Below are 13,638 nucleotides of genomic sequence, written 5' to 3'. Positions count from 1 at the left end.
CACAGCGCAGCAGAAATTAATCTAATTAGCTCCATCTTTTGTTCCTGTCTTGCATATGGCCTAAATTAATGAATAACAGTCAACTAAATTCAGCGGCGAACAACTCCCGACCCACCCCCATTAATTAAAATCATAATTAAACATTACAGTAGCCAGGAGGACTAGGCTCTGAGCATAGCTGCTTTCAGACACATAGACAAGGACGGGCAGGTTTTGTTAAGAGCACTCACTCAAGGGTATGATTACCCATACTCTGGCCTGTCGGCACACCAGCCTGGCTCACACAGACAGCCGTGGGTTACCAGGGGCAACAAACAGCATGAATATCTGTGATTGGACTGGACAGGAGGAAGAGGAGGTTGACTGTTTAAGTGATGAGGACGGGGTCATTTATGAAGACCAAGAGGTGTAACAGCTCCTTAGGCTACAGACCCCACAGTAGCCCTGCAGGGGCTGGGGGGTCAACCCACACTGCCAACTCTATCCTACAGGGACAGGCTGTGCCAGGACAGGCCTAGCTGTGCAGGCAGAGCTACATTAGAGTGACAGCTGCTGGTTGACCAGGGAGCAGGCCAGCTGGACCCCAGGCCAGAGCGGGGGTATCTGTCACTGAGACGGTGTCATCATCCCCTCTACAAGAGTTCATTCAAACTAATGCAGTCAAATGCTTAGAGCTTCAGTGTTAAATATGCTAATGTACTGAGAGAATTTCGTGGAAAGGCTGAATTCATTTGCATGCTAATTTGTATGGAATATGAAGTGCCATACATTATGAAAATTGTGATGTGTCTGTCAGCTGAAACTTCATCAGACATTAAAGAGGTGAAAATGACATAACATGTGCAGTACATGCAGCTGTCATCGCACACAGAGGACATAGATGGAGGTGATTACGATTGAGGCATGGATGGGGGGTGGAGCAAGAGAAGTGGGCTGACATGTTATTGGCCAAGTGGATCCTTTTAGAGCAACAACGATTTTATAGTACATCATCTGAGTACAATACTATAAAATAAAAACAAAACAAAATCTGGAAATGCATTTTAAAAACAAAACAAAACAAGCAATCACAAATCATATAGGTGGGAAGCACACACTGCTATGATTTTCCTCCATCTTCGATATACGGTACCTAATTAATTTTTTCCATAACCAAGAGAGACTCTAATTGGCCCTTTTACAAGTATAGACCACTAAATCCAAAATATCATCATATATGATGCAAATATCTTGTCAGTAATCAAAGATGGAGGAACATGTGTTTCACCTATAATACTGAAAATGTTAAGTCTGTTGCTCTCTCTCTGCTGATTTCCAGGGTTGCTTGATACTCAGCGATGAGCTCAATCATACATCCCTCATCTTAGGGGCGAGATTGTCAGGAGCAACTATCCGGGTGTTCAAACACAACAGTAAGTCATGCAACTCTCTCATTTCAACATAAGAATAAATCTTCTGCATTACAGCAACACAATGCACATCACATCATTTACAGCAAGCAGTGAGCTCTGTGTTGTTTCAGTTTGCTTATCAAACAATGCTAAAAGTGCTATGAAGAATTTTGCCATAGATTATCTGTTGATGAAGTTTTGATTCATGTTTGTTCAGCCAGTGCTGCTCACATCATCCAGTTTTTTCTGCTGCTGTGAGAAACACATCGCTTTCAGTGCGGTACAGGATTTGCCATTGGAAAGACCTACTTAACATTCTGTGTTTAGAGCAGCAAATGTAAAAGCATTAATGAAATGGGTTCAGTTTACAGTCACAACTGCATCAGCAGCAGAGCAGCAAAACAGAACTTTATTTTTATCAAAATGTCATCTTCCTTAGAAAGTCTGTACTCTATTGTACTGTCAAATTACAAATTGTCAATAGATGATAAGGGAAAATTATTAAGCATGAGTGATACAACATTCAGTGTGCTTGCATTGGAAATATCCACCACTCTTTCAGGAGACAGGACAAATGAGCCAGTCTTCTGGCAGCAAATGTGTCCTGACAGGTACAAGCAGAGTCAGTTATGGGTTCTCCAAGTTGATCCCAGAGGTCTGTCTAAAGGCAAAGAGCCCTCAGGCACAGAGAAGCTGACCCCTCCCTGCCTTTATACCTCCAGCACCAGATCCTTTTTTATTAGTGCAAGACCAATATTTACTTAGAGGGTCATACAGATAAGCTTAGCCACAACAAAAGATAAGTAGGTGTCTGAAATATCTGACATCACTTGTTAACTGTATTTGTGCAGTGTAACTTTAACAGAGTTTCATACCGCAGACTAAATGAACTGGTTAGTCCAGTCTAACATTGCCTGGCTTGTTTGTTTGGAATACCTCAAATAGTCACAGACAAAGAACATTCCTATCGAAGGTTGCCATTCCCAGTCTTTCAAATAATTAAATGCATTTATCTGGAGCTCAGTCTAGTAGTGTATGTTCACCCAAGGCTGTGTAAAGATAATAGCACGTTATGGATATTCACAACTGTATGCATGTGACTTTTGTAGAGGCCAAGACTCATTTCTCATTCACAGTCATACGGTACCTCATACTGTGGCTTATCTTAAATCAGCGCCTAACTGTGGAAAAATCTTTTCATCCTTCTTGACTTTGCACACAGCAATCCACTGTGGGTTGTTCCCTCACTGTCTGGTTCCTCCCTATGTGGATATGTGTGTCATGGGTGTACTCTGCACTGTTGAGCAAGTGATTTTACTAAAATGGAACCACTGCCTCCTCAGTAAACCTGTTTTGTGTTGAGGCAGCAATATTGATCGTGTGTGATAGAATATTAGCTATGACAGGTTTACTCCCTGCTCAGCTTGCAGTCATACTTTGAATAATGCTCCTTATTAACTAAAGCTATTCAATACTGCCATCTGCTGGTTAAGAGCATCACCATTACCTGTCAGGGGCTCTAAATGCAACCGGGAAATTGCTGCTGCTGAAGCCCAAAATTTCAATCCTAAAGTTAAGCATCCATGCAGGCTGCACTGAAGAGACCCTTGGCCAAAGCCACATTCCTGTCAGTTCGCAATCCCCTCTGATACAATCATTGCAGGTGTTCATTAGCATCAGACTATGTTTCTAGCAGATAAAGTAGTTCTGTGTGTATTCTGTGAACCACCCTGCCCTGTGGAAATTATGACTCTACTTACTACTGTTTGCTTTTAGTTGGTGTTCCTTTTTAAAGTTATGATTTGAGTACTGTTACACTATGTATATTGTTGTTTTGCACCTATAGAATGTTTATTATAATAATAATAATAATAATAATAGTAATGCATTTTATTTGAAGGCGCCTTTCAAAGCACTCAAGGACACCACACATAACAACAACAGTACAACAAAAGACAGTACAAGTACAGGACAATTTAGTGCAAATAAATAGATAAGTAAGAGGATGCAATTACATGGTGCCGTCTCGCCGTTTAGCTGCAAGTGATTTCATATTATAGTACTTAAATATTTTAAGTCCTTTGCCTTTTTCTATAAAAAAAGGTTTGCATAAGGACTGGCAATATATCGATGTTATCGTGAAAAGAGACTATATTGTCTTAGATTTTGGACATCATTATAGCATGATATGGCGTAAGTGTTGTCTCTTTCTGGTTTTAAGGGGCATTACAGTAAAGTGATATCATTTTCTGCAATTACTAGATAGTTCTACTTACTTTTCCTTATGCCATGTAGTCATTATATCCAAGTTACAGCTGATTATTTAGCAAAAGTAATTTTGAAAATCAATGTTTTGAAAGTGTCAATTGATTTTTTCACCCAGTCCTCGCATTTATGCTTTTGAGGAGCTTTCTAAATATCATGATGCATATCCTGTATCATGATATACCAATATAATGTTGCTTTAGTCTTTGAAGGCCGTATTGCCCTGCCCTAGTTTAAATTTAGATTAGATTGCAGAGTGTTTGCCTGCTTTTTCACTCACAAGTGTGTGTGTGTGTGTGTGTGTGTGTGTGTGTGTGTGTGTGTGTGTGTGTGTGTGTGTGTGTGTGTCCTTGTCAGACATGCATAGCTTGGAGAAGATGCTAAGAGATGCAGTTTGCTCGGGACAGCCACGGACCCACAGGCCCTGGAAGAAGATCCTCATCATGGTAGAAGGCATCTATAGGTCAGCTGTCATTATACAGCACACACACAAACACTAGAGTAGTTGCTCTCTCACAGGCACATATCTTTGGTCAGTGAAGTAGTTGCATCAATCTTGGTAAGTATGGGCTTCCAGCTGGTCAGGCTCAGGTAGAATTCTTCATTTGTAACCTGAGGAGAGCTTCCACCCTGTGTTTAGCAGTTTCTGTAATAGTCCTTTTTTCAATTGCTTCCCTCTCTACCCTTGAATAATGGAGTGTGTGTGTTTCTATGTGTGTGTGAGTGTGTGGGTGTATGGTTGGGTACCGTTTGATTACTGGAGAGATGAGAAAGGTATTGTGTGTCTCTCCCGGCAGTGAGCTATCCTGAGTCTTAGTGACCCTCTCCATCTGCTCATTAGCTCCAAATCAAGGCCAAATGGAGCCACAGAGATTGACTTGGCTACACCCCCAGCTCCAACTGTTTATCACGGCCATTTTCTTTGCTCTTTTCTTCCCTCTTTCTGCCCTCACTCGCACCCTACATTTCAATGCTTTATGAGTAAAAAATGTCATATTCATTGTGCTTTTAGTCAATGTGTTATTTATTGTACGTTTTATGGCAATCCCCTTATCAAATGAAGAGGAAAACCTTGAACATGGCTAGCAGTTGGTATTAATTAACCAGTAATTACACAACAATGCTGGAAATTTGAAAGACATCTTAATTGCACATCATTGGACTGCCTATATCAGGCAATAATGCCTGATGTCGGGCTCAGACATTAAAGAAATGTTGCCATGTAACTTCAAAAGGGTCGGATAAAGAGTAAGCAAGCTTTGGCTAGATCCTAGTCCTGCCTTTGATGTCCACATCGATCTTGGCGAAACCCTGTCTTATGTCATTTGGGCTGCAGACGTTGTCAGCCATAGCAAGGATAGCAGGTCTGGGATTGCTCCATTCCCCAGCCATACACTCACTCATTCTGTCTATTTGTAACCTTAAAAGGATCACATCAGAGGGGAGGAAGAGATGGTAGAGAGGTGGGAGTAAAGTGAAAGAGGCCAAAAGAAAGATTCTTAGAAGATTGGGACATGTGAAATTACGTAATACGCATTTTCATGTGCTCTTCAGCGGATAAAGTGAGGTTGGGGTCAGATTTCTTTCCTTTTAAATATAATCACTTTGAGTGTTTGGTTTGTAATTGAGTAAATGTGTGTGTCCTCGTTGTTCCTTGTGTAACAGTATCTTTGTTTGTGTGAATTTCTGTCATTAGCATGGAGGGCTCTGTGGTGCGACTTCCCGAGATCATTGCACTCAAGAAGAAGTATAAAGCGTATCTGTACCTGGATGAGGCCCACAGCATCGGAGCAGTCGGACCATCAGGGAGGGGCGTGACCGAGCTGTTCGGTGTGGACCCAGCTGATGTGGATGTGATGATGGGTACCTTCACCAAGAGCTTTGGGGCTGCTGGAGGCTATATTGCAGGAAAAAAGGTTCCTGATCATCTTCTTTCAGCTCTCTCTGCTTTCATTTGTTTGTAATTTTTTTCATAAAGTGTTGCCAATATAAATGTAAAGATGCACGGACAGAATTTAATTTTGTACTTAATTTTCAACCACATGATGAAGATAGGCCTCCTGAGAATACTTGGTCAGATAAAGTTTTCTGGTTTTATTAGATAGTTGGCAGTAGATGGAGGATGAAAATGGGAGGAGAGAGAAGCAAGGCAAGGGTATTTGTATAGCACATTTCAACAAGGCAATTCAAAGTTATTTACATAAAACAAATAAGAGAAACGCAAGGTCATCTTAAAAGACATTTAATAGGATTTAAAAGGTGTAAAATTAGAGTGAGATATGAATGACTAGCTCCAAACTTAATTTTAAAAAGGCATAGGCAATCGAGAGTTGGTTCAGAATTCTGGCTTTCTGGGAGTTTATTCCAGAGAGGTTGGGGGGGCTACATTCATTAAAGTAACATTGTTGGGGGAGTCACCCCAGACTGGACACTCTGATATGAAACAGCAACCTGTCCTGCCATGGCACAACAGCTAATAGAAAAAAGTGTTTTCTTTTTGAACTATTATTTTTAAACCAAATCAGACAAGCAACAACCCTGCCTTTCTTCAGATTATAGCAATGTTCATCAGCAGTTCTTATTTCGCTCCATTTCTCTCTGTTCATAGCACACCTGTTTAAGACTGAACTTGTAAACACTGAAACAGACCTGTTGCTTTTCCAGTCAGGCAGAAACTAGTCTCGTTGCTATGCAAAAATAATCCCCGTGGACCCGAGGAGCGCCAAGATATATGTAGGTGGGATTAATCACACTGAAACTCTTCAAATAGCCTTGGGTATGTTACTATTTTCAGAAAATCAAATAACTAAACTGACTTTCGCATTCTTTCTTGACATTGTTTAAGCAACCTGGAAACCATTGTCTGCGGAACAACATTAAAACATCATACTAAATATTTTGAACTACTATTTATCCAGGTCTGTTTTTAAGATGAATGGGACTCTATCAAACTCACTCCCCACCTCCCTTGTAGCTCTCATGTGTCCAACAAATGTTCCCCAGGCTGTGACTCGGGGCCTTTGTAATTCCTTTTTTTACTCCATTAAAAAGTACACTTTAGTACATAACCGCACCGCTTTTGTCGGAGTTGATTAGAAAGCAACAGAGGAAACGGCCATGTTGCTTGAATTAGGGATTCAGTGAGGGACCCCTTCCTGCCTTCGCCTTATGTCGGCTCAGCCCCTCTCTGCCATAATAAGAAGGTAAAGCTGGCAGAGGGCCAGCCCCTTCTTGTGGCAGGCGTCGGAACTGCGCTCCAGATTTTACAGGATGACTTTTAACAAGCGTGATGATGTTTGAAGTATGAAAACTCTGCCTTGTTTGACAGCTGGCTGTAGTAAACTCCTGAGAGAAACAGGCAAGGAGGGAGAAGGCCTTTAGATTTGACGCATTTGTTGTTGTGGTGAAATCCCCCAAATCCTACATTAAGTGGATTCAGGTCGACCGACAAAAAGCTCTGCAGATGTGTTCTGGAAAACAGTCATGTTGGAGCTATTTTATGAGCGTTCCAAAAATAAATACCCCAATAAATATACTCCAAGCTCCTTCTAATTCACTTCAACCTTGCATGAAGGAAGCCTTTTTCATTGACTCTTTGCTCAAAGCCTGGATTGCACTGAAATAAGATTATTAAATGCATCCGTTGAATAACCAAGTGTGTACAAGTGCATGTGCTCTTCTGGCACCACTTCTACTCTGTGGCGTTGTGTATCACCACATCAGTATTATGGCCGCCGTGTGGCTGAGTAAACACTTTGAGCTGTCAGTCCGCGCCGCAGACCTGAGATGGATTTCGGACATGTTCTCTTAACTGGTTTATCTTGGTCGCACCAAAATCCTGCGGGGCCCTAAAGCGGTGAAAATCCCCCCCGCCTTAAACGAAAACAGATGTCAGGTTGTTTCAAGGTTCTTATCCTACGTCTGAGCATTTCCCCCAAAATCCCTTCCCCTCATGTGTGTGAGGAAGCCGCAGCCGCCGCCCAGTGGGGACAGATGGCGAGTGAGTGGAAATGGTGGCCAGACAGCATCTCCGGCTTCATGTCATCACCCTCACCCGCTGGCCACCACGCAGCCGCCACCGAGCAGCAGCCCATCACATGGCTCCAGGCCCTGCTCCCAACCTCGGACCACTTATATACACACACACACACACACACACACACACACACACACACACACACACACACACACACACACACACACACACGCGCACACACACACACACACACACGCTCCAGGGACTCATGACTGAATTGGTTTCCTGAAATCCTGCTCTTCTCCTACAAGAATTCATCTCCTGCTGACATTTAGGAATAATGAGCATGATGGTCCTCATTCTGGCTCATTTCAGCATTGGTTCTTTCTTGAATTAGTGCTCTGGCTCTCTCAGAGCAGTGAGCAGGAAAGGATCCAGAGCTGTTTTACAGGCAATGCTGAGATAGTCATAGTGACAGTGAAATGACTAGAGGTATTTTAATTGATTCTCAGGTGTTGACTATACGTGAGCTCGCTCTAGTGGTGCTAAAATATTAGTGCAGGGCCACACTACTGTTGCATGGAGGATCTGAAGACAACACATAATAACCACCATAAATAAATGGTTAATTTACAATATTGGTATTGATTAAACATCATCATTAATAGTTATTTCACTGCTAACAAACAATTAAATGCTTTATAAGCCATCTATAAGTAACTTTACAAGTAACTTTTGGCAAGTCTCAACTGATGTTTATAATATTTTGTAGTAGTTCATCTATAAACAATATTTAGAGGGTTAAGTTGTAACAAATGTCACATTTTATCTGTGTGACACTATGTTGCAGGAGTTGGTGGACTACCTACGTAGTCACTCCCACAGTGCAGTGTACGCAACAGCCATGTCCCCCCCTGTCACTGAGCAGATCCTACGCGCCATGAAGTGCATCATGGGAAAAGACGGTAGCACAGAAGGTGAGTGTCTGAACATTGTCCTCAATGTCAATCTTTTTACCGGCGAACTTGTCAAAACCCGATGATCTTTTCAGAAACAAATATTATGTCTGGCTTGTAAAAATCTTTACACCTCTTTATATAATTTTTTTATGGAAACAATAGCAAACCAAATCCAGTGGACAGCACCAATGTTAACATAAGGAGTAAGTCCAGACCTGCGGGGAAAGACAAACAGCTGCTTGGTCAGAAAATGTGGTTGCAATTACAGGGGTCTGCAGTGGTAGAAGGAAGAGGGAGGACGTGCAGTCCATGAGCACACGTGACCCCAACGTGGAGGAAATCATTTTCATGTGTGTGTTGTGAGGAAGGTTGTACCTCTGAAAAGTTTCTGCTTTAATGGCATCAGACACAAGGGCAGGGAAGTAGTCATTACCAGACCAGTCGCAGTACTGCCAGAGCAATTCATCTTGAGTTATTGTTGTTCTGATCCTAGTTGTAACAGAGATGTATTAGTTAGAGTCGAGATAGTACATATATAGTAAATAAATGGAGGATAGTTCCCACAATATGGCAAAATCAGGCAGCCTTGTTTACCGTGACACATAAAAGAATACACACTTGTGTCGTAGATCGCTGTAATAGGCTAATCACTTCAAGGACTAAAGTCTGGCGTCTGATGGTTGAGGTATATTGTAGTTTCATGCAGAGATGATTAACTTTCTCTTCTGGCTCTGAACCAGACATGCTTTGCATCTGACGTAGCCCAGTGAAATAGCTCTTGTGGAAAGATCAGTCTTGACCTATCTTAAAGAAATGGGGGGGGTGTGTCTTTCAAAACATCAGCTCTAATGTCCATCACAAAACTATAAAAGCCCGCCATGATGGGAAACATCACATACTCTTTGCATATATGCCTGATCACTTTCATACCTCTTTCTCTCAGACTTCCTCTGTCCCCCTCATCTTTCTCGCTGATGTTGAATTTCGCACTTTAAAGCAAACTGGTGGCAACAGCTCTGAAACAGGGAGAAACTCAGCCAGACAGCAAGATCCACACATTCTCACCTATTCATATGATTTCTCTGTCTGCCAGCAGCTTTTTGACCTCTGTGCCCTCTATCTTAGCAGAGAAGAACAATTTACAAAATGGGGCCTGCGCTTTTTGGCAGATGCCTGAATGTTATGTTCTCCCCCCCTCCCCCCGCTCTGCTGAGATAAGGGGATTTAAAGTGCTCTCTCACATCCCCATGAAAGAACTGCCAATCTGTTTCCAGGTAATCAGGGGGAAACAGAGCTGTGTTCCAAGGCTGGGCCATGCCAAACACGGCTGCAGCCACAGAGCACCAGGCTCCCCAGTGATTCAGATCATTTGGAAACACAGGGGGTTAGCAGGGGAGGCCGTCTCTGCAGCCTTTGATTTGTTTTCTAATACATTTATCTACATGTGATACTTACGCATTGTTTGTATTCAGTTTCAGTCATGGCTATGCTCCAGTTGCAGTTCACATTCACTCATTTTGTGCGAAATCCATCGTATCCAATTTACAAACCCTCATTTTGGCAATGTGTGTACCAAAACTGAACCATCTGCTGCCGCAGCTGAGTTGCAATCATGACAAAGTTCATAGTGGAGGCTGGAATGACCCAGATGGAGGTGCAGGAATCGGGCTGAAATGGCACTGAATAGAACTCACACTACATTAACTACTACTGACAGGTGATGTCCCTCCCCCTAGGGGGACACCGGAAATATGGTTGGAAAAGAGCATGCACTGGTGCTTTACTCATGTACATTTGGTGGTGTCCTTGTTTTAATTGGAGGCATCAGACGGATACGGCAGCTGGCAGAGAACACCAGATACTTCAGGGCCAGGCTGAAGGAGATGGGTTTCATCATCTATGGCAATGATGACTCACCTGTGGTTCCGATCTTGCTCTACATGCCAGGCAAAGTGGTGTAAGTGCACTCCCCAAAAACACTTCTTTCTTTTGGAGTGTGATTACCAGTTTATTCATTATGCATTTGAAAGGGTAAATATTAACTTCATTATACCTTATTGTCACAAGCAGTTTGTGGTCAGCGCATAGTGTATCATCTCTGAGCAATTTGGATGGCTGCCATATTACATTTTACAAAGTTTCCATGAATCAGTAGTTTATACTGTGTCTGTGTAGACTCTGGTTTCTGTAACCACTTAAGAGGCAACATCAGGTATTGATTATGTATTACCCAGGATTGCTCAAGCCACTCAGGTATAATCAATTTGGTATAAAGTGTCTTTCAATGCCAGTCACTGTTAATATCCATGAAACGAACAATCCTGCCTAGTAATTGCCCCAATTATAAGCTACTTTCATATTCAGCCACAGAAGTAGCTTCTGATTTACATTGCTGAATTTTATGGGCACTGATGATGACTGGGGATAAAGTCTATGTCTGATCTTTATTTTGAGACATTTAGAAAACAATTTCAATATTGCTTTCTGTTATTTCATTCAATTTTCAAAATCTGTGTCATTTTAATCCTGTAACAGCACAGATGTGCATTCATTAAATGAAAATATTGTACATATCTGGAGCTATATATTGAATCTACTTGCAGTAGATCTTAAGGTTGCTTTTGTTACATTTAATTCTTGCACTAACATCTGTATGGAGCAGTGCCCACATATCATAAATTGATAAAAGTGTTGCATAAACTAAAGATACAGTAAATGTGTGTTCTTACAGATTGACATGATCATTATCGGAGAACATTTTAATCCTCCAAACTGCCCACTTAGTTACAAAATGAAGTGTAATTCACTGCCTCATTAAAGTAAGAGGACATCGGATATGCTGCTTCTAACCCTTCAGGAATGTTAGTTACAAATGCTCTTTTTAATGTATCATGCTTTGCAGAAATGATCAGATAATTAAAGATTTGGACAGGCTGAAAGGAGCAATGATCCTCATGATATTAATGTTCTGAGGTGGGTTGTCACTGCACATTTTGGAACATCAAATATTAAAAATGTGAGTGTAGTGTGAGAAATGTACCAATTTGTATTTTATAGGTGGCTATTGATGCCTGATTTTGTTTGCTATTCAACTGTTAAGAAGCTGGTGCCGTGTTCACACAAGTGCTAGTGACTTTATAGGTTACTGGTGTCAGATAAAGAGGAGATACAATCCTGGTGCTAAATGTCTTAAGCAGTGTAATAGGAAATTTGATGTTCACAAAATTCTTATTTGGCAATTTTAATGAATATTATATAACAACATTACAAATGACTCCACTTGCTGGAGTCAGAGAATTTCTCATTCCTTTGAAAAAAAAAAAGGTAGATTCCCAGTCACCCCTTATATGATTTATTTAGAAAGTGCCTTCCTCAAGACAAATCAGCCATAAAGTGACATGGTGCTAAAATACAGCATATAATTGCATGATCGTCCACAGCTGTGTTAGAAGTGTATTCATGATCACATACACACATACAACTGTCATACCATACAATATCTTTAGTCATTTCAATAACACTTAGAAGGAAAATAAACTCAAACCTGAGTCCACAGCATATGAATTCACTATTGGGTCCTTCCAACTTTGAATTCATCCATGGGCAAATATACAAAATGAACAGTATATAACCAAAACAAACTTTTTAACGACCACTTTAGGTTGGACTTTTGTTTTTGTCCCTGCAGCCATTTGTGTACTAGAATAGATAAAAACTGATAGTTGTTTCTCTTTTATTGTTTCTGGACAGGGCTTTTGCTCGAGAAATGCTAGAGAGGAAAATTGGTGTCGTGGTAGTCGGCTTTCCAGCTACACCAATTACAGAGGCCCGTGCTCGCTTCTGTCTGTCTGCAGCACACACCAGAGATATGCTGAACCAGGTACACACACAAACACATTGACATTTGCTAACATAAAATACCTCTCTGAAGCTTGAGAGGTTGTTTTTGTTCCAAATGAATCATATACACACACCTTCTGAGAGTTTTCCTTTCTCCTCAGGTGCTACACCATCTGAACGAGGTGGGAGACACTCTCTGTCTCAAGTTCTCACGGCAGAAATATTCCCCTCAGCCTGACCTCGCTGATGAGACAGACTTTGAGCTGGACAGCTGATATGACCCCTGACACCTTCATTTTACAGTGTCAAAACTAAGTCTGAAGTGTCCACGCTGCAGCAGTCCCATAAAGGCAGAACAGAGAGTAAACACCCGAGTCTCACAGCAGAAGATGGGCCAAATGTTTGACAGCTGCCACTTTGTGTATGTTTGGGTTGATGTTGAGTTTACAGCACGCTTATTTTTGCTTCTTCCATAGAGTGATGATATGAAGCATTTCTGCATACATGTATTTGTGAATACATAAAATGAAATTATTTTACTGTATTGTGTAACGTACCTTTTTATATAATGAAGTTAAGTTTCACTGCTTTCACATTTGAAAATAGTTGTACACTTTTAGATCAAAACAGCTTTTTTACAAATTACTCATGTCTATATTTAGACGGTGAAAACCTTTTATGGAGGCGTTTTTGCTTCTCATAAATTAATATCAGCAACTATTTATTAAAAATGCTGCTGAAGTCATTATTGTAGAAGTACTTTCTTAACATAAAGTTTTTAAGGAAATTATAAGGAAATTGTAGTCTGGTGTATTGCTGCGCTAAAATTCTGAGACGTCTACATTTTATGTTTTATTTCTCCTGAATAAAAGACCACACACGAAATCTTCCTGAACGTGTTTCAGAGTAGGAAGGTTGATTAATTATCCAGATGACAGGCTTCTCAATGTTCTTAGCTTTCCCTTTGGAGCGTTTCCTGACACATGATTATTTACACTACTCACTGAACTGATTTTAGAGATGACAGAGACGCCTTTATTACGTTCCAAAGTGAACTGTTTTCATAAAATGTCTTCGGTGTAACAACACTTTTATCTCCAAAGTAAATGATAACCTTCCTGTAAATAATAGATCATGCAACAATTACTTCTTTGACATGCAGTTAAATCTCAACAACCCCTGCGCTGAATAAAAAAGGTGTTATGGC

At 41.0% G+C, this 13,638-nt stretch overlaps 1 protein-coding gene across 3 annotated transcripts in view; it reads left to right on the top strand.

The window, feature by feature from the left end:
• sptlc3 (serine palmitoyltransferase, long chain base subunit 3) overlaps positions 1–13,638 on the top strand; it is a 22,601-nt gene extending 8,963 nt beyond the window's left edge. For all 3 annotated transcript variants that reach the window (XM_030441739.1, XM_030441741.1, XM_030441740.1), the window contains exons 6-12: positions 1,319–1,412; positions 4,014–4,119; positions 5,353–5,572; positions 8,483–8,609; positions 10,413–10,548; positions 12,342–12,471; positions 12,593–13,638. In XM_030441739.1, coding sequence (XP_030297599.1) covers positions 1,319–1,412; positions 4,014–4,119; positions 5,353–5,572; positions 8,483–8,609; positions 10,413–10,548; positions 12,342–12,471; positions 12,593–12,706 — 927 coding nt within the window. In that variant the 3' untranslated portion in view covers positions 12,707–13,638. The remainder of the gene's footprint in view (positions 1–1,318; positions 1,413–4,013; positions 4,120–5,352; positions 5,573–8,482; positions 8,610–10,412; positions 10,549–12,341; positions 12,472–12,592) is intronic.

This window comes from Sparus aurata, chromosome 15, assembly GCF_900880675.1.
Source record: "Sparus aurata chromosome 15, fSpaAur1.1, whole genome shotgun sequence".
Lineage (NCBI taxonomy): Eukaryota > Metazoa > Chordata > Actinopteri > Spariformes > Sparidae > Sparus > Sparus aurata.
The sequence above is the reverse complement of the archived record's forward strand: the minus strand, read 5'-3'. Positions and strand labels throughout refer to the sequence as shown.